Source organism: Amphiura filiformis, chromosome 12, assembly GCF_039555335.1.
Source record: "Amphiura filiformis chromosome 12, Afil_fr2py, whole genome shotgun sequence".
Taxonomy (NCBI): Eukaryota; Metazoa; Echinodermata; class Ophiuroidea; order Amphilepidida; family Amphiuridae; genus Amphiura; species Amphiura filiformis.
Genome location: NC_092639.1, coordinates 21,530,906 through 21,554,356, shown reverse-complemented (window position 1 = coordinate 21,554,356; position 23,451 = coordinate 21,530,906). Strand labels below are relative to the sequence as shown.

General features: G+C 35.9%; 1 protein-coding gene across 1 annotated transcript in view; it reads left to right on the top strand.

Annotated features, from left to right (window-relative positions):
* Nucleotides 1–23,451, top strand: part of LOC140165944 (gamma-aminobutyric acid type B receptor subunit 2-like) — a 447,371-nt gene that overhangs the window by 390,136 nt on the left and 33,784 nt on the right. Inside the window, 3 exon segments of the mRNA XM_072189287.1 lie at nucleotides 8,664–8,909; nucleotides 19,376–19,436; nucleotides 22,429–22,518. Coding sequence (XP_072045388.1) covers nucleotides 8,664–8,909; nucleotides 19,376–19,436; nucleotides 22,429–22,518 — 397 coding nt within the window.

Below are 23,451 nucleotides of genomic sequence, written 5' to 3'. Positions count from 1 at the left end.
GGTGTTTACGGTTCAGTGCGTTAAAACAAGAAAAGTCTCAGGTCAACCTATGTTGAATTTTTGATCATTTGGCATCTAAATCATATAGTTTCACCTGATATTGGTGGCATTGAACTGTGAGAGTTCTGAATATGAGAAAATTCCAGCCGAAATTAGGCATTTTCCCATTGAAACACGTGTAATACATAATTAGTGGTATTTAACCTACCAGCCCTGCGGCCTTGATGTTTTTTTTTGTTGATATTGGGCCTGAGTGGGCCTTAGGTCAGTTCAGAGTCTTACCAGGACCATATCGATAGAGTTTTGACAAATGTATCATAAAAGATGAAACAAATAGTTTACAGATAAAGAGTCAAATAATGTTAAGTTTGGATTTTGTCAGGGTAATTCGGATAAAACTTGTTTCCATACTTTGGTTTTCACTTTAAATCTGCTCGAGTATGGGTTAATAAAGTTTTATGTGTATGCTTATCTGACTATTTCCGCCCATTCCGTCCTGCCAAGGGATCAGATTTTGAATAATCGGTTTGAAAATCAAATCAACTGATTCAAAAACAACAAAGACAAATTGCTTACGCAATATCTATTCCATTGCATAAACAATAACTTAGAAAATAAATGAATTAAACATTACCTGAGCTGTGCGCGCAGAGTAGAAAATATTACTTTTGCCCACACAATTTTGATTTTATTCTTATGCGATATTCAGTATCTGATCGGTTGAACAAAGCAGCAGATCAAACTGTACAGAGTCTTATTGTTGAAGTAAATGGTGAGAATACACTGTACAGTACTTCTTTTCTCTTGTTTCAAATAATAAAATTGAAGAGGTTTTGTATAAATTGAATGGATAAAAGATGGCTGTCTCGAGATTCGTTTCTTTTATTCTGCAAAGATTCTTTTATTCTGCACAGATTTCATCAAGATTTTGCGCAAATTGGAAATAGAGCTGGCGAGTGATTAGAGTGCTGCGAGGTGTGTGCTATAGTCTCAGACAATAGAATTACTAAAGGATAGAGAATAGTTCTGTAGCAGACAGTATTTTATATTCATATTTACTATTCAAATCGAGTTAGATTGCTTGATATATTATCATGACTATGGGTGAATTGCGTTGTATTTCTTTTGGTATGATGCATGGTTCTATTCACTTGTTGAACAAGACATAGACGACTCATACTAACAATAACTAAACATATAAGAAACATTAAAATTTGAAACATGGTTGTATCAACAAGGATAAACCAGTATGGAAGCAACATACCAACTTGAAATGAACTTCAAAAAGAATAAACATCGGAAAGAACAGTGTAGGATACAGGGATGTAGCTTTAGACACAACAATGATGAACTAATGAAGACCAATACCGGTATGCAAACATTGCCCTTTGTAGATTGCAGACAACAGCACTAGCGCGCAGGAGTACAGTTCTGAATTTCACCAGTGCATGGATTGAGCCATAAGAAGGAGGCGATCAGGTTTCCTGCTGACTATGTTCTAAGTTAAGTTATCATCTTAAAGTCACGTATAAGGATGATCCACATAACTTTCTAGAACAAATAGATAGGAAAGGGCGAGTATAGCTTTAAAGGGAAAATAGTGGAGATCTGATTACTAAACCAAAGGGGAAGGAATGAATAGGCGTCTTTTTGTTTTATAGTAAACTTTCAATCTTCATCCTACGTATCGTGATTAGGTTAAGAAGAAAAACAATACGTACTAAGATCTTATCAGAGAACTGTAACTTTGCGAGTTTACTCTCACATGTGGAAACTCAAGTACCCTTTAGGAAGGCCAATATTTCTTGAATGTCTTAGTTACAACATTCGCTACGAGATGCAAGACACAATTGAACTGGAATGAACACTTACCCTATAGGAAAAAGTACACTTGAAGATCTCTTGGGATGTCTAGCTATACCATGCCTTAAGTCTGACATCTATATACAGATTGAAAAATTGTATCATTCACCACCAGACTGTAAACAAACTAATGATATAGGCGAGACTTATTCTCAAATGGGATATGATGAAGACATGGGTATAAAGTCGGGCACTTTCAGTTCTAATTCTGATGTGTATGTAAGTACCTACCCACATAAAAAGCTTGACATTCTTGCAATACATGTCTAAATTACACTTCTGTTTACAAGTGAGATGGTATTTAGTGTTTCATTTAAATTATAGCCAGTTTGTATACATGATTATATCAGCCTAGGTGCTTTGATGATAACTCATCTTTAAAAACAACTCATATTTTAATTCGATACCGCATTAAATGACTTGTTTGCGTATAACGTCCTGTCATCCAGACCGAAAATGCGCAAGTCAGCAACCAATCACTCCGCCGCGCAGGTCAGCAACTAATCACGCCACCGCGCCTTTGGACTGACGTCAGACGCAAACTAATCATTTTAATTCGGTCTTAGATTATAGATTATATAGATCAAACATGGTACCATTTATGGCAAATTCGTTTAGTATAGTTCTGATTTTCATGACACTGTCTCATAATCTTTAAACATTTTTGCATGTTTAATGAATATTTCAAATATATACGGAATAATGCAATCTTTATTGCGATATAAATCCCGACCAGCGACGCAAATTACGGAAGCCATGCAGGTTTTCTAAAAAACTTACCAATAGTACTTACTCAAACGAAACGGATCCATATCGGATGAAACCAGAAAGAATAAGCTAGTGTTATGATTTTCGATATCCACCTGCCTTCAAATTATTTAGACAAGATTATTGCACTGTAGGGAACAAACAGATTTAGGCTAGGCTATGTTTACTTAGAGTCAAATACGCAGAACACAGCCAAAAACTAGAAATAAGATAGTCAGGACCTTGGTGAAAATGATTCTTTACTATTGAAAATATGGCCATGGCTTTTATTCCGGGCTTTTATTCAGTGTCGATATTGGATCATCGCACTCTCAGTGATTCCAGTTCAGGTGTAGCCCAACCAAGTTTAAAATTATTGGAATAGCATAAAAGTGAAGTATGAGACAATGAAACATTTTTATTAGGTATTTTTATATGATTAAAATTTGCAAAGATGAAGAAAACAGCAGTGCTTATGAATGATGAAGCTTCGTTCAATTACATGTATAGCAGCTGCATGTGTCCCTACGACATACTCCCCAACTCGGACCAAAATTATGGGGTAAAAAGAAACCAAAAGACAAAATATGGGTGACAGGCTGTCGATAACGACAGCCCACTTGGAGTGTTTAGTCGTCGTATGGGAGTCAACGGCCTCAGGCCTACCAGCCCTGCGGCCTTGATGTTTTTTTGTTGATATTGGGCCTGAGTGGGCCTTAGGTCAGTTCAGTGTCTTACCAGGACCATATCGATAGAGTTTTGACAAATGTATCATAAAAGATGAAACAAATAGTTTACAGATAAAGAGTCAAATAATGTTAAGTTTGGATTTTGTCAGGGTAATTCGGATAAAACTTGTTTCCATACTTTGGTTTTCACTTTAAATCTGCTCGAGTATGGGTTAATAAAGTTTTATGTGTATGCTTATCTGACTATTTCCGCCCATTCCGTCCTGCCAAGGGATCAGATTTTGAATAATCGGTTTGAAAATCAAATCAACTGATTCAAAACAACAAAGACAAATTGCTTACGCAATATCTATTCCATTGCATAAACAATAACTTAGAAAATAAATGAATTAAACATTACCTGAGCTGTGCGCGCAGAGTAGAAAATATTACTTTTGCCCACACAATTTTGATTTTATTCTTATGCGATATTCAGTATCTGATCGGTTGAACAAAGCAGCAGATCAAACTGTACAGAGTCTTATTGTTGAAGTAAATGGTGAGAATACACTGTACAGTACTTCTTTTCTCTTGTTTCAAATAATAAAATTGAAGAGATTTTGTATAAATTGAATGGATAAAAGATGGCTGTCTCGAGATGATACTAATTCGTTTCTTTTATTCTGCAAAGATTCTTTTATTCTGCACAGATTTCATCAAGATTTTGCGCAAATTGGAAATAGAGCTGGCGAGTGATTAGAGTGCTGCGAGGTGTGTGCTATAGTCTCAGACAATAGAATTACTAAAGGATAGAGAATAGTTCTGTAGCAGACAGTATTTTATATTCATATTTACTATTCAAATCGAGTTAGATTGCTTGATATATTATCATTACTATGGGGGAATGGCGTTGTATTTCTTTTGGTATGATGCATGGTTCTATTCACTTGTTGAACAAGACATAGACGACTCATACTAACAATAACTAAACATATAAGAAACATTAAAATTTGAAACATGGTTGTATCAACAAGGATAAACCAGTATGGAAGCAACATACCAACTTGAAATGAACTTCAAAAAGAATAAACATCGGAAAGAACAGTGTAGGATACAGGGATGTAGCTTTAGACACAACAATGATGAACTAATGAAGACCAATACCGGTATGCAAACATTGCCCTTTGTAGATTGCAGACAACAGCACTAGCGCGCAGGAGTACAGTTCTGAATTTCACCAGTGCATGGATTGAGCCATAAGAAGGAGGCGATCAGGTTTCCCGCTGACTATGTTCTAAGTTAAGTTATCATCTTAAAGTCACGTATAAGGATGATCCACAGAACTTTCTAGAACAAATAGATAGGAAAGGGCGAGTATAGCTTTAAAGGGAAAATAGTGGAGATCTGATTACTAAACCAAAGGGGAAGGAATGAATAGGCGTCTTTTTGTTTTATAGTAAACTTTCAATCTTCATCCTACGTATCGTGATTAGGTTAAGAAGAAAAACAATACGTACAAGATCTTATCAGAGAACTGTAACTTTGCGAGTTTACTCTCACATGTGGAAACTCAAGTACCCTTTAGGAAGGCCAATATTTCTTGAATGTCTTAGTTACAACATTCGCTACGAGGTGCAAGACACAATTGAACTGGAATGAACACTTACCCTATAGGAAAAAGTACACTTGAAGATCTCTTGGGATGTCTAGCTATACCATGCCTTATAAAGTCTGACATCGATATACAGATTGAAAAATGGAATAATTCACCATCAGATTGTAAACAAACTAATGATATAGGCGAGACTTATTCTCAAATGGGATATGATGAAGACATGGGTATAAAGTCGGGCACTTTCAGTTCTAATTCTAATGTGTACTTATACTTACCCACATAAAAAGCTTGACATTCTTGCAATACATGTCTAAATTACACTTCTGTTTACAAGTGAGATGGTATTTAGTGTTTCATTAAAATTAAAGCCAGTTTATGTTATATACATGATTATGTCAGCCTATATGCTTTGGTAACTCGTCTTTAAAAATAACTCATGTTATAATTCGAGTCCGAATTAAAAAGACTTGTTTTATAACGTCCTGTCAACCAGACCGAAAATGCGCAGATCAGTAACCAATCATGCCGCCGCGCAGGTCAGCAACCAATCACGCCACCGTGATCAAAAGTGGTACCAGTGATGGCAAATTCGTTTAGTATAGTTTTGATGTTCATGACACTGTCTCATAATCTTTAAACATTTTTTTGAATGTTTAATGTATATTTCAAATATATACGGAATAATGCGTTACTTTTGTTGCGATATAGATCCCGACCAGCGACGCAAATTACGGAAGCCATGCAGGTTTTCTAAGAAACTTAACCAATAGTGCTTACTCAAAAGAAACGGATCCATATCGGATAAAAGCAGAAAGAATAAGCTAGTGTTATGATTTTCGGAATCCACCCGCTATCAAATTATTTACGCAAGATTATTCCACTATAGAGAACAAACAGATTTAGGCTAGGCTACGTTTACTAAGAGTCAAATACGCAGAACACAACCGAGAACTAGAAATCAGATAGTCAGGACCTTGGTGAAAATGATTCTTTACGATTGAAAATATAGCCATGGCTTTTTATCCTTTTATTCAGTGTCGACATTTGATCATCGCATTATCAGTGATTCAGTGAAAGTGTAGACTAAACAAACTTTAAATTGTTGGAATAGCATAAAAGTGAAGGATGAGACAATAAAACATTTTTATTGGGTATTTTTTGATATGATTAAAATTTGTTGCAAAGATGAAGAAAACAGTGCAGTGTTTATGAATGATGAAGCTTCATTCAATTGCATGTATAGCAGCTACATGTGTCCCTACGTCCCTACACAAACTATATATATACAGACTGGTCACAGACAAAATTAGTGTTTAAAGAGTGACTTTATCGTACACAATGGACCTTTCTCTATATTAGCATATTACTAGATTAAACCGCAATTCCAGACAGCATATAGGGACTTGGTCAATTTGGGGAACTGATTAAAGTGTCTCGTTTCTTCTCGCAAACAAAAAGCAAACTCTGCGAAAATTGGAAAGGAAAAAGGAACTGACGTTGATACGCTGTTTCATGATTTGCAATTTTTGAGCGTTGGTGGTGTCACCCAAGTTGATGTGAAACTTCCATTGAAGACCTGTGCGCAAGAAGACCGTAAGTCCCCTTGGCCACGTATAGTTTAGTTTCTTAGGGTTTTATAATGTTTAATACATGTTCTAGGGTGAAAACATCATGAAATGTTGTGAAAGATTTGTTTTGGCTCCTGAACATGTATAAAACATTACCAAACTATACGAAATTATACGCAACTTGAGTGTATACATGATGAGGGGCCAAGTGGACTTACGATCTTCTTGCGCTCAGGTCTTCAATTATGAATTAAACTTTATATTGTCTACCAATACCCCAGGACAGAGCTACTACTTCAGGTAATGAGACAGCATATATGATCTGAAACTTTCATTTTTTGATCCAAATTTTATTGTATATGATCCATTGATACAGAATCTAGGGAGTGATACAGAGATGCTTGGTAAATAAATGACGAACTATAACACACGTACACCCCCACCCCCCTCCCCACACATACACACCTACTTATACTTGTAAATACCTCCAAACGAGGACCTCGTTCTGCATATGATTTAATACTATATAACCGAGGACTCACACACCCGTTCTTAATCGACACACCGTGGACCTCACACCCACACCAGACCACTTACTATCCAACCGTGGCCCGTCCTATACCCCCTCTAGGTGGACCCGTTTTAAATGCATTTTTACGTTATTTGCGATGTCCTGGTTATATCCAGCAGATCGATGACGTCCACAGTCGGAGGTGTGTCCTCGTTTGTCATGTGTGTATCAATATGCATGTCCTCGTTTGGAGGTATTTACAAACGCCCCACCCCTTTGGACATACACTCCTACGCCCCACACGCACCCCCACTTTACCCACAAAAGGATTTTCTTACTTATTGTATGTGTTACACAGGAAGAGTAGCAGGTTGCTAACATTACCCGATTGACGCAGCACATTCACTGCTCCAATTAGCGAAGGCAGTAATCACTCTAGTCCATTAGATTTACATTATTGGTAGACCTATCCTTAGGGTATGCGTTCAATGAACACATTAATGTAATGATTTTATGCTCCTAGGTACCTGTCTGTGTGCCAATGTCTGCTTGTCGACAATAAGTGGCAACCTCAAGGGATGTGTTTTTTGAGAATATGGACAGACTTGTCTTCTTTGACGCTGTTGAACATTCTTGAGAGACGTTATTAGTGTTAGATATCTAATGACGTATTGCAAAAATGGATTCATGTGATTTGACTTCATAACTAATGTATTCAGTATTAAGATGAAATTCCGTAAGCAATTATTGCAAGTGTGTAGACCAATTATACATTCAGTTGTAACATCATGGAATAGGTAACACAAATATGCAACAATTTATAGGCATATTATTTGAAGGAGAAAGATGAAGAAGATGCACAGGCATATCTGGTAATGGTTTAAGATGAGGCTATGATTGCTACATTGTGGTGATACAAATAAAAATTATAATACACACATTAAATCACACGATAATTTCAACCTTAAATTTTACATAATTATGAAGAGCTCATTTCCAAACCGCGTTAAGTCCACAACCACAAGTTTCTCATTTACTTGTGTGATACAATCACAGTTACTTTGACAAGTATGACATTTAATAGCAACAATGAGTTGTACCATCAACAAGCCATTATTTACCACAACAATGTTGGTTAACAATATGCAGACTATTGTTCTCATTTGGGAATCAAAGGCCTCACACAGTATTGTTACTGTGCGTCCATCCACTGTTTGCTTTGTAATGGTGCATCCAACTGAAATTATAATACCTATAGCATCACAACCCATAGCACTATCGCACATGTAAATCAGAGACATATGTTCGTGGACTTAACACGGTTTGCAAATAACCTCTTCATATATAGGTCTTGTCGGATTTTAAGCGTCAAGCGAAGCAACTTTTGAGGAATATCTATAGGACCACGATACTAGAAAACTTCCAGATTTTCCAACTCGCCATTTGATATTTCGTCCATCTCGTCGGTGATCTTTCTCTGGAAACTGGTTTCCGGTTGTAGATTAGATTTCTTTCCAATCTTCAAAAGTGGAATATAAACGTGACTAAGTAGATAAGTGCCCTCCTCTCTGTTTAAGGTTACAATATCCTCCCAATCTCCATGGCTTCTCGAACTTTTGCCCGGCGCCAGTGCTATATAATCTCAAATAGCTGACTATATTTGTGTGTTTTTATGTTTGTTTATTTTACAGACGCCTAAACAATATCAGTGGGATTACGACAATAGGAGAAGGAAAGACAATAAAGAGGAAGACTCAATATATAACGGATATGCCTACGATGGCGTATGGGTTATGGCACTCGCTATCGACAATGTTATCAATGCGCTCAAGACTAGTGGACAATTGGATAAATTTGAGAACTTTGATTATCACGATCTAGAAATACTGGACCTTTTTAGTAAAGCAATGAACGAGACCAACTTTCGGGGAGTAACGGTAAGTGTAAATGGTATCATGGGCTATTCCATTTAAAATCCACACTACCCCTGTCGAAGATTTTGGAAATATCTTCCACAGGGGGAGTATAAATTTCAAATGGAATGAACACATTATTAGACAGGTTGAATCTTGCTTAAAAGGTGTATGCAATTCTAACTTAGCTGGCTAATGTAGGCCTACTGTGTTCATTCCATTTGAAATTCATACTCCCCCTGTAGCAGATATTTGCAAAATCTTTCACAGGGGTAGTGTGGATTTTAAATGGAATAGCCCAATAGATGCCAGTATCATGGGTTTATTTTAGAACATATTGTAGAAAATTGTGTCTGGACTTTAATTTAAAAAAAAGGACGACACTTTTAATCAAACAAAAATACATTAATTTAATTTATTTTTATTTTGTAAATTACATGATTGATATCATCAACATAACGATATAGCATCTTCATCAATCCAAGGTTTCAAATTATTACCTGTATTTATCAGACAAACGTGAATCCCTTCTGCCCCAAAGTATGTTTTCTTACATATAAATTTTGTCTCATATTTCAATTTTGCCCCACGATGCCTTAACAATCCCGTCTTGTATTTGAACTATCTGAATCTCATTACACCCGAGCTTTTCCTCTTTAAATCACAGATTAAATAGGACATTGACCCCAATCCCCTCAAGAATTTATAGAATAAAAACTGTAACATTCAATCATATAAAAACAAATTGTATTTAACCCCAGACGCAATAACGGAAAACTGGACCCAAGAATTTGCGCCTTTATCAGACGTTCAACAAGCATCTATGTTTTATTTGCAATAAGTATGTAACAAAATAGCATGCATATAAGGAATCAGCCCCAATACTTGGACTTATTTGCAAAACGATATTTAGATTGACAAAGGACCCAGATGAACTATCTTAAGTCACCACCCCAGTGACCACCTACAAAAGGGCTTATAAATATCTTATAAATAAACAAGAATATTTTAAAGGACCCGGATGAAACCTATCTCAAGCCACCACCCTCGTGAACCCTACAGAGGAGCTGCATAATATCTTGTTAACAGAAAAAACAGGAATATTTAATTTATAGCACCCCAGATGACCTATCTGAAATCACATCCCCAGTGAACTACAAAAGAGGGAGATTAAATATCCAAACAAAGAGCATAGCCAAAATATAAAATGATGGGCTGAAACCTTTAACAATATTTGTGCATGCAATATATATAATAATCCTGTGAGATGTAAATTGGATAACTTGATCCATACTAAAATGTCTACATACTTTTACAGGTTAAATTGGATAAACTTGATCCAAACTAAAATGTCTACATACATTAAATTGTGTGCATTTCTTGTCCATTCTTTAATAGATATATGTTTCAAATTAGAAAATCTCTGCCAAAAGATTTATAAAAGTTTACATTGATCTGCTAATGCTTCAGCATTGCTGAAATGAAAATGACATGGTTGACCATGTAGAAATCTATAGCTATGTCGCCACTTCCTTGGAAGTTTTTTATTTGAAAACTATAAGATTTGAAATTATATTTAATTACATACAAATCCGTACGGCTAGAGAGATTCCGCCGAGCTACTATTTCTACGCTATGAGGTACCTGTAGAATTTCATCAATGATAAGTATAGCAAAGTGCGGGTGCATCTCTTGATCGTTTATGAAAACGAGCAAAACTGCCGTTGCTCCCAAGGGAGTTAGACAACTGCACCAATCCCGACCCCAAAACCAAGATTATTGCAGCCCAAACTTTGCTATATCAAACATAATATAAATATATATTTTATTTTGTATTTTCTTGACAATTTACCTAATAAGTCTAGTGTATCCATGTTAGATTTACTTTATTTTAACTTTTAATAGCCATCAACAAAGTAATTTCACTTCTTAATGTAATTATTCCACACCCTATAAATATTTGCTAAGGGAGTGGTGGGTGGGAAAGAAAATTTTGTAAACACAAGCTGTCTTGTTGAAATCTGACAAAGCAATGATGACATGAGAATCAAACAACAAAAACATGCCATGGCAACAACAAGACCATACCATTATTCCACAGGGGTTAAATTTGTTTTCAATTGAGGGATTGAAAACTGTATTAACCCCAGACGCAATAACGGAAAACTGGACCCAAGAATTTGCGCCTTTATCAGACGTTCAACAAGCATCTATGTTTTATTTGCAATAAGTATGTAACAAAATAGCATGCATATAAGGAATCAGCCCCAATACTTGGACTTATTTGCAAAACGATATTTAGATTGACAAAGGACCCAGATGAACTATCTTAAGTCACCACCCCAGTGACCACCTACAAAAGGGCTTATAAATATCTTATAAATAAACAAGAATATTTTAAAGGACCCGGATGAAACCTATCTCAAGCCACCACCCTCGTGAACCCTACAGAGGAGCTGCATAATATCTTGTTAACAGAAAAAACAGGAATATTTAATTTATAGCACCCCAGATGACCTATCTGAAATCACATCCCCAGTGAACTACAAAAGAGGGAGATTAAATATCCAAACAAAGAGCATAGCCAAAATATAAAATGATGGGCTGAAACCTTTAACAATATTTGTGCATGCAATATATATAATAATCCTGTGAGATGTAAATTGGATAACTTGATCCATACTAAAATGTCTACATACTTTTACAGGTTAAATTGGATAAACTTGATCCAAACTAAAATGTCTACATACATTAAATTGTGTGCATTTCTTGTCCATTCTTTAATAGATATATGTTTCAAATTAGAAAATCTCTGCCAAAAGAAATTATGGATCATGCATGAACTGAATGAGAAATAATTTCTCAATCCCCCTGATTTTTAGATTTTTAAACATATATTCTTAAATTTTATCAGTTGAACCTGGAGGATATGAAAAGCTCCTGGATGGACATTGAAATGGATAAGAGCATTTTGCAACTTTCTAATAATTTGATACCTCATATCCAAACGATAAAACTTTGTATATGGGGGTCTTGCAGCGTTATCACAGGCCTTTTATAGATCCAAATTTATTGCCCGATATATGAGGTTATTATGCATGTTAGACGTAGATTAAATAACTAAGAAAACTGTAATAGCATTTTTACTTCATATTATAAAATATGATGAAAACAATCCTGAAAATTGCAGGCGCCTGTGATATCGGTTTATTGCTGCCAAACGAGAAAACCACACTGTGCCGTGCTATGAGAACTGGAGTACCAAGAACTGGATCCTGCCTATTCTAAATACAATAGGTAACATACCTCTGAAATCAACGCGATAACTAGGCGGCTGCGCAACCTCACAAAAAACTTTAACATAATTTTGATTTTGATTTTTTGTTGAACAAGAAAAATATGAGGGCATAGTACTTGGCTCCTGCCTAGGCTATCCCATGCCAACCTGGTGTTGATTCCTTAATTCCTTTGGAATTAATTCCATTGTGCATACTCTGGCTATTGCATTTAATTAATTGTGCACCATTGATAGATTTTTACATCTGATCATTTCAGTCACCGTATTCGCTGTTTGTTATCTTCCCAAGTGTTTGAATTTAACTCAGGCTTTCACAATTAATAAACTGGTAGATTCTAAAACAGAATTGTACAGCATTGTAGAGGGCGGATCCAGGAATCCAATAGGGGAGAGCGCCATGAGCGCCGAGCCACCGCCGCTCGGCACCCACACAAAGTCAGGTGCCGTTCTGCAAAATTTGGGGGGGCGCAGCACCGCTTTGTAAATATTAGGGGGGGCACACCTATGTTGATCGAAGTGCCATTATAATTATGCCATTATAATATGTTGCATTCAATAATATTTAGCCTTATATTATATACATATGCCTTATTTTTTATTATTTATTATCTTTACCCAGGGTATGCCTGAATCAGCTTAAAGCTGTTCTAACCGGGGCCCTGCAATATACAATTAAGTTACAACAATATTTAAAGGACACTCGTATAAAATATAGTAATTATACATAAAAACACATTTAGATATACAAACAATTATGGCACGTAATTTCATATAATCATAGGTATATACAACTTTTTAAAAACATCAAATCATGCGAATATGCAATCTACTTCAAATGGCTACTTTTATACATTGTCTTAAACGACTGAACATTAACAGCATTTCTAGTAGGCGGGTCAATATTATTCCACAACTTAACGCCACATGTTATACCATGAAAAATGGGTGGAAGAGCTAGCAAATCAGCTGCAGCTTGCCTCGTAACACGATCGTGATTGTCATGCACATAATTGAACATATTATTTAAATACTGTGGAGCAAGACCATTAAGACATTTATAAATCATTAGAGCTTTGAAATAATCATTACGATCTGATAGCCGTGACCACCTTAGCTCTTGAAACATATAATTAGATGGAGTGTAGTAATTAACACCTAAGATCACTCGCGCACATCGCTTTTGAATTACATCAAGTCTATGACAATCTTCTTTAAAACGACCATACCATGCTAAGCTACAATAATCAAAGTGAGGTTGAACCATACTTTTATAAAGAACATTTAAAGTATCAACATTAAGATATGGTTTAACACGACGTAACAAAGCAAGTTTACAAAAAACATTTCGAACAACATTATTAACTTGCTTATGCCATTTTAATTGATTATCAATTACAACACCCAAGCATTTAAAATTATCAACATATTCAAGATCATTACCATCAATTCTAACAGAAAAATCATTTGCATGCACATTTATTAAGTCTAGCACTAGTACCAACTAGCATGATTTTTGTCTTATCAGAGTTAAGGAACACAGGAGGGTGAAAGTGCATAGGAACAATGCCGGAAACTACGTCACGCTATTGTTCGACTTAGACTACATAATTTTTAACGTGTGCGTGTTCGTTAATACAGCTTTAGTCTCCTCCACCTTCACAACACCGTACGTGGAATGTCTGGAATCACACTGACGGCGGAGGAGAATACTAGCTGGTCAGACAGTTTCATTTTATCAAGCATATAATACCTGAACAATCACCGTCATTTGATCGATTTACTACAGAATATAATTGATTATTCAAAATATAATTTTAATATTGTAAGCCTGTTAACTTGTATATTTGTGTACTAAAGTATAAGAAGGACACGTGAATAAAAACATGTCGAAGACAAAATGGCCGCTAATCCGCCTATTGTCTAGACCTAGGATACATATTTCAACAGAGGGCAGCAGTCTAGGATGCCTATCCCTTTGTCTATTATTCCTGAGGAACATCTTATTCATATGCATCCAAATCATAAGCTTTTCAAGATCACATCTTAATTTACTTGCAATATCACGAGCATCATCCCCACTAACAGACAGTACAGTGTGGTATCATCAGCATACATTGAAATATAACCATGCTCAATTACTTTACACATGCTATTAATAAAATGATGAATAATAGTGGCCCAAGTATGCTACCTTGAGGAACACCTGAATTTACAGGAAGTTCATTTGATAAAACTCCCTTAAAAGACACTCGTTGTGTTCTATCATGTAAATAAGGACGAAACCATTTAACTGTGTGGTCAGTTGCGCACATTTCATGTAATTTATTCAACAACATATCATGATTGACTGTATCAAACGCCTTACGCAAATCAACAAAGGCTACGCCAGTCATTTTACCTGAATTCATATTGCTCAACCAGTAATATGTCATTTTACTTTTACTGTTACTAATATGATTATATAAACTTTTTCATAACCATTTACTAGTATTTGGATGTGATAAATATCAGTATAATTTCGAGCTCAACTGAATGCCTTCACCATGATTATATTTTTATCAAAATCGACAATGGCATAGTCTATCAAAACTGATGAAAGCATAAATAGCTATAAATGATGGTGCTGTACATACATGCTGGTGAGTATGTCAAATGTTCAGAGTGACAAAAGATTGATTGCAGCAATTTACAAACCTTTGATCACATCTCAAGAAAAATGGTTACAACTTGGAGAAAATAAAATTGTTCAGATCGAGTTGAAAAACAGAAGCTCTGTTGGCCCGATGACATCCAGAAGTCCCAAGGACTGTCCCTTATGAATTCTCATTGTCTTGCATTGGACAGGTAGACATACATATAAAATGTAAAATGCTATATAATCTGTGATTCTTGCACGATTGTTCTCCATTATTTTTATGTCAGTTAAAAGCACTTGAAATGGTTCTTCCATAGCTTTTACATGATGCCACATGCAGTATTAATTAATACAACAATTTCTTCTTCACCTGAGCAAAAGTACATCTACTCTGTATTTGATACCATTATGTTAATCGAGTGTCCTCATAATTTACGCTTTAAATACTGTACTCTGTTAGAGCAGTAATTTTAACTGTTTTAAGGACCAATAATTCAGTGGTATTTTCATCCATCTTTCATAGTGCTCCATGCTAGTCTATGACAGAACTATACAGAATATAAGTCATGCTGCCATGTGGCTGTTATGTGGTTCCAGTCTAACCGAAGTAAGCCCCTATGCCTGATGATGAGATCAACATATATCGTTGTGCAATTACAAATCTCCATTTCAAACAAGCAAAGCATCTTCTCTTCTGCTATCTGACTTGGATGGAGTCCCTATTTAATCTGCAACGAAGAAGACAGAAAAAAGGGGAGCAAATTGTGCAAGCATAGGCTTTTGCATATGTATACAAGCCACAGTGTCGACACCATATTATAAAGATTTTTTTTCTTTTTCTCTCTGTTGGTGAACGACGGGCGATTGGTATTTCACCAGGAGTCCTATGTGATTAGCTAGGAATCTATCGCTAGATCGCTCAGTGCTGAAGTACAAACTCAAAATGTACAGATGTATTCAATTCGATAAAAATCAATATTCTATTATTGACGCAGATAAAGAAAATTGCATAGTGTCTGGATAGCTCTCGATATAGTGCATTGTATTAAAGACTTGTGATTTAATATTCTATAGAGTGCGTGGATCTGATTTTTATTCTCAAACAGTTGAATATATCACAATTTTAATGTACGATTTTAAAATCGTAATGTATAAAATGCAGCAATCTATATGCGCACAACGACAACAGCAAACGCCTATTAGTGTATTGAATTTCCAGTTAGTGTATTGAAACCCAACCAAGATGTTGCCTTTCAATAATGACAATCTTTTCAAGTACCGACCACTAACATTCTTTAATCAGACTATAACATGAATCACAAAATTAACCAAAATAAGTGATACACAGCCTATACGCCATGCTAAATATTATTTTATTTATTGATTGCTTGATTGATTGATTGATGCCAATTGCGTCAGCAAAACTTAGTACGCCATTCATTTTTGAATATGGACGCAACAATAATGATTAAGATTTATTTATTTAGATTGATTGATTTTTTAGATGCCGATTGCGTCATTATCTATTTAATATGCCAACGCCCCCTAAATCACGGCCTATGAATGGCTCCTGGCCCGCGATATAAGGCATTTATGATTTATGCAAAAGAAGAGTCACGGCAAACCTCGCATGGCTCCGCCTCTTATTACCTTTCCAGGGCTAAAAACAAAAGGAAACCTGTGCCCGGGATTATTTATAACCCTCTTCAACGAATTTATTGCACCAACAACAGTTTTATTTTGAACTGAAGTTCAGGCACGGAGCATCAGCGTGCACCGAGGGTTTTGACCCCCACGCTTGTTGTTTCTAAAACAAATTCTGCAACCTATACCATGCACATTTATCCGATATTTCTCTCTCAATTAAGTTCACACATGTAAACGATGCAATTTATATGTGAAAAACCAAAATTGTACTAAATAATAAATAATAAACTTTTTAATTAATGCTCTAAAATGCACTACAATTTTATTTTGGCAATGTCTCGATATCGTATAGTGAAAATATACATTTTCGTATGACGCCATCCATCTCATTAATATACGATCAATGAATTTTTTGTAATATGCTGATAAACACCTCATAGAAATTCAGGTATTTGCATAACACTATATATTGATTGACGTTCCACATATTGCTCATAGAACAATGAACCGAGATCGCAATATTCCCAGTGCTTTGCGTTCTGCCTTAATAATGAAATGAATGTGAGCCCCAACAATTGGATGCACTTTTAAATAGCTGTTGCGACGTAAATTTAAATAAAACAATATTATTACTTTGCCGCACTAATTAATAGCTCATGCTTATTACTTCCAAAGCACGCTTTTTACAAATGTGCTGCCTTTACTACAATCCGACAATACCGAAATCGGAACTGATAGTGATAGGCCTATTCATAATTTTTAAAAACCAATTTTCTCACCAAATCAATTCATCATGATCTGCCATATCTCAACACTACTGCTGCATCCATACTGGAAAATACCTCCAGCGTTACGATCAGGGGTGTGATGATTTTAGTTTGTCATTCCACCATGATTCCACGATGACCACTGCATGTCTCGCTTTGTTTGGTGGGTATCTCTTCCATTGCATTACTCACAACAATTTAGTAAGCTTATAAACCACAAAACTAAACCAAAACCCGTTGATGAAATGATGAAATGCCAGCAATAACAATAACCAATAATATTACTACTGATGATTAGTACAGATGAACCATGATAAATTGTAAAAATTATAAAAATTATAAAGAGGAAAGAAAATTTTGTAAACACAAGCTGTCTTGTTGAAATCTGACAAAGCAATGATGACATGAGAATCAAACAACAAAAACATGCCATGGCAACAACAAGACCATACCATTATTCCACAGGGGTTAAATTTGTTTTCAATTGAGGGATTGAAAACTGTATTATCAAAATTCATAAGCAGCTCTAGTGCCTCGGGTTAAACAGGGGTATAGAAATCTTAAGCAGTTGATATTAGCTTAACGCGTACGTGGTAAACGTGAAAAGGACAGGTATATTTCTAGTTAACTCTTTTCATACTTGGCTGAGCCTGAGACGATTATTAGAGCAAATTATACCACTGCACTGCAAACTTGGTACTAATGTACCCCAGCAAGGTTGCCAGAAAACGTTTAAATGTCGGGTTATATAAAGGGTATAAAACGTTTTCATAACTTTCAAAAACGTTTTTAATAACTTTATACTGCAAATATTCCAACATAATGTGATTTAGGTGTTGACAAAATATTTGGCAAAAACTGTTTGCCAAAAATATTTTACAGTAACATTTTGAAAACATTTTAAAAAGAGTATGTAGTATGTTTGGAGTATGTTTTCATACAAAACGTTTTAAAACGTTTTCATGCCCTTTATATAACCCGTGTTTAATGTTATTGAAACGTTTTTACCAAAACCAAAACCAAAAATATAACCTGTTTAAAAAAACTTTTAAAAACGTTTTGTGTTTGCTGGGATACTTTCCGTGGCAAGCGTCGTCATTGACAACAAGAGTTTGCCAGAGTAAAGTTAACATTGCAAACTTCAAGCTGTAATGTACACTTTCCAGGGCTAGGGTATCTATGGGGAAATATCTTGCACATGCAAACTTGGCACTAATGTACACTTTCCAAGGCCAGGCTCCCCATGGAAAATATTTTGCAAATGTTAAAACTGCAAACTTGGCACTAATGTACACTTTCCAGGGCGAGGGTCTCCATGGAAAATAAGAGCTTGTGATTTCCAAACGTCCGTATCATACGCCCGTGCATCTATTCAAAATCCCGTTACATTAGAGTGATTTGAATAGATGCACGGGCGTATGATACATATGTTTGGAAATCGTAAGCTCTATAATATTTTGCAAATGTTAATACTGACACTTAGCACTAATAATATACTTTCCAGAGCCAGAGACGTCATGGAAAATGCTGCAAATGTTAAAACTGCAACCTTAGCAGTAATGTACACCTTCCATGGCCAGAGTCCCCATGAACGACATAACACTCTCATCTGATCAATGTGACCTAGCTTCTACCACGAAATGAGTGTAAAGTCGCATGTTGGTAGTTTCAAGACATCCTAACTGACTGAGTTGATGTTCTTAGTTTATCGCGCACCTGTACAGGCCAGTAGTATGTCCTTCGTGAGTGGCCCATTGTGCCTCCATTCACAAATGACATACAAACATACGATTAACTTGAGCAGGTGCGTGTGAAACAAAGAACACCAATGCAGCAGCTAGAACATCTGAAAACTACCAACTTGCGACTTTACGCTCATTTCGTGGTAGCAGGTCATAAATACTGCAATGTGTCTTCGGTGACGGGAGTAACGTGCAAAAAAATGTCTCCCAAAAGTTTGGTATCAAGCATGAGCATGCAAATTGTTAACTCCATTGCCAATTCCTGAAAGCAATTCTTCGCCTCAATATCACCCCATACTTTCTCGGAAGATTATTTATTACAATCAACGTAATCAGAGTAAATGTTTTGGTTACATTAGTGAAATTGTGTTCTTATATAATTTTTTCTGATATGTTTTCAGGGCATTGTGCAGTTTAGAGATGGGGAACGAATGGGATCCACCATGCATAAACAATTACAAGGTAACTCACAGATTTGTATTATAAGTATTAATTAATAGGGATTGGGGAGAAATGAAAGGAATGTGCTGTTCCGTTTAATATCCGCACACCCCTCGTGGAAGATTGCACTGTCAACTGAATTCAAGATGTGCCTTATGTACAATCGAACAGGAAATTTGGACAGTTGTATTGTTTGATTCCAGTTGAAAATTATTGACATTTATTAAATCAAAGTTGAATTGTTGTTTGGCGTTCCAAAGTCTTTTTCACCTTCTCCACGGTTGGATGTGGAATTATATAAACTGTTGAATTTGGTTGTATTTTCAAAGTTTTTTACAGTGGGGTGTGGGTTTCAAATGGGCTAGTCCAATACAGAGAAGAAGGGAATTATGAGAGCAGATGCACTTAACCATAAACTATAGTTTGATCAGCTCGTAATCGGCGGGAATTATGAGGGTTTTACCACTGCGCCAAAAAGTAGATCCACGTTTAGAGTGATACTTAGCCCGATACGTAGTTGACCTGTCTGGTTAAATAAAGTAGACAAAGTATAGAACTTGAATTAATAATTCGTGATACTTCTCGAAATAAAATATATTGATATTAATCCGCGATGTTATAAGGTCCGCCGATTACGAGCTGATCAAAGTATTATATGCATATTACCTAATGTAAAGAGATTGAAAGAATATTACCAAATGTAATGAGATATAAAAGAAAATTAGATAGCAAAAGCGATATGAGGCTCGTAGATGAACAAAGATAAATATATTTGGCTAAAACAATCTCTTTTTCGCTCACCGCAGAGTGATTCAACGACAAGTATTCTCTCCAACTGCCCACTAGAAATTGATGAACAATATATCAATTATGTAGTGCATTCAAATATAATGCCTTCTTTCTTGGTGTGCGTTACATACATATTCCTTACTCAAGTAGAAATAAGGTATATATATTTACGTAACATATAGGGAGAGCAGGGACGTATATCTTGAGGAACGACCTCTCTGTATCTTGTACTAGTCTTAGAACTAGTGTTACGACTAGATATCCAAAAGTAAGAGATTCAACTCTAAAGCAGGAGATAGGGAATGCTTTGAGAGATACAATGAGATAGATTAATACAAGTTGTGCAGAAAGGTGAAGAAATGATAAGTGTTGATATCATATTAGAAAAAAACTAATACTATTTCCTTCAAGCTAAAAGGAGTACTACTATCAATAGAACCAATAGATAGCCTAAGCAGGGAAAAGCAGCATTTCTTGGGGGAGAAAAAGGAACTTATAGCTTCGCAGCATAGTTCAAAGTACTCGTTTGTTTTGCTTCTCCGGGGTGCGCTCTAGGGCTAATCATCTCACTCATTACCCACCGTTCTTAGGTATCATCATTAATATCTTCATTTGTGCGTCTCTTGTTTTGTTTGAGCTCAAATTCTATTCAATTTATGCATACAAGCCGCCTTACGACAAATGTGCATAGAGTGGCAAATATTAGGTATCTTTGATTAAATGTTATTCTTTAATATACTGCATACTTGACCTAGATCAGAATTAATGTAGAGAAGTAACGCTGTTGCTTCAGTTTTTTTCATAACGAAGAATGCAAGATCGGCAATGGTTGTATGATTATATTTTCAAGTTAATATTTTTTATCAGGAATGGCTACAAAATGAGCGTTTAAGACAATATGAGAACAATTTTTTTTACTAAATAAAAATACCATTTTCACTCGGAAAAATTACTTTTCGCATGTCCAATCACAGATAATAAATAAGTCCAACAACACCTTACGTTATAAACTTCGTCCTTTCAGATGAAAATTTCTGTTTTGAAAACTGTAAAAATCATCTCCTTTGTATACTAAGAACTTGGCTTTCGCCTTTTTGGATGGTTGCTTGTTCAAGAGTGATCTGGTTCACACAGCATATTTGCTGTATATATTCCCATCGTGTGATGGTAAGCAGTAAATGATATTACACTAACTCGATAGACGGTTTAGAAGAGTCATAACACCCACTGCAGCTGTCCCCTTCCTTTGAAAAGTTTAGCCTACATCCCCTCCCACCCCGATGCTGACCGCCCTGATATTTGAGATTTTGGGCCTTTTTGGTCCTTTTTAACCCATGTTGACCATTTTCATCTTTCAGCCTTGCAAGTTGTCTCCCACATTGCCCCTCCCTAGCCCTTTGCCCACCCTCTGAAAAAGTGCTGACTACGCCACTAAAACAACGTAAGCCGTAACACTGCCGTAGCGTCTCACAATAAAGGAATCCCCTGCTTTACTATCACACCCTGCATGAGAATAACATCACGGCCGCAGAGAACCAGCGAACCTAATCACTTTTGAGACACCCATCTTCTGAGATGGCCAAAGCTAATTTTCTAAGTACAAATTGGATTTCATTTCGTATTTATACTTAACTAAATTAACCAATGCTACAGATAAAGCCATTCAATAAAACATTCTTATTAACAAGAGAGTGGACATGTTTTAGTACCGCTGTCATCTAATTATAAGTTCTGCTTCTCTGAATGTGTTATAAGGTAATAGGATTTGGGTAAATTAAATCAGTATAACTCTGTTGTAGTGCTAAGTATTTAACTAGATTAACAATAAAATCAACCCATGCCCGGCCAGAATGCCAGTCAACATCCTACCCTTGATACGATAAGCTTACAGTATTCATAAGTTCATGACACAATTCCCATAAAGAGTATAGTTCGGTGTGTGTAAGGGGCCTTCCTTTTTGTGTGCGTCCGTATAAATGAGTTGACTTCTGATATCATTGCCATTGACTTCTGAGCTCGTGCTTTTAAAACTCCCGCCACATCACAATAACACTATTGAACAGTGCAGTGGCTGTATGCAGTTCACTGAAGCATATCGTTGTACCAGTCCCTTGCCTTTGTTGATGAACTTTGAGGTCAACTCATCTATACTGTACATATACAACCATGACAACAGTAGTTTAATTGTTTTAAGGACGTATTGTTTTCTATTATCTCATCTCAGGTTCAATGTTAGTCAAAGTAGCCGAGTATTATTCTATCACCGATTCGTTAAATACAACAACAGGTGACACAGGGCCGTTGATGTGGCAAGGTAAATAAGTGTTTAAATTGCTTAATTACATGGCTGGTATGTTTTATTTATTTTTATTCACAAATAGTTAAATCAGATTTGTTTTTATATAACCCTCAACTACCGACTGCATTTTTGTAACACGTCTACCAAAGAGAAGGTTGATGCAACCCCCTCCATTAATTTCCTATCCTAAACATTTTATCTTGTTGTTTTTCATATCAACGTATTAGGTATCCTGTATTTATTGATACCAAAATAAGTACCAACAGTCTTCAGGAACTATGATGTTATTACTAAATATATGAATACGCACTCTCTCAAAAATAATTAAAAAATCCATTTGTACTCAAAAGTTCAATCAAAAATCACTATTCGAATCTAAATGCCAAGTTTGAAATCAATAGCCCTTAGAATAGTTTCATAAGAGCAACATAATATTATGCTGATATTGCACCAACCCCCTACCCTCTTGGACCGAGGGTTGCTCTTTAATCATGTTAATACCGCACGTAAGGTGGTATTTTTTATAGGTCATTTGTTGTTGCTGCAATGAATGCAACGTGTGGTCCCACGATTTGTTGTTGCTACAATGAATGCAACGTGTGGTCCCACGATTTGTTGTTGCTACAATGAATGCAACGGGTGGTCCCACGATTTGTTTTTGCTACAATGAATGCAACGGGTGGTCCCACGATTTGTTTTTGCTACAATGAATGCAACGGGTGATTCCACAATTAGCTCAAGCCGTTTGACGGTCAATTTGGGTGTTTCAGCGTGCCGGGCAAAATCTGATGTGGATGATGGATATTATGATTTTCTTCTTCCCAATCAATTTAGCAACCCCTCAAGTCAACAAGAGTTACTCAATTCAATACTTAGCAACTATAATTATGCAATAAACATCAAACGAAATCTTGAATAAAACATATGCAAATATTGAGTATATGAAGG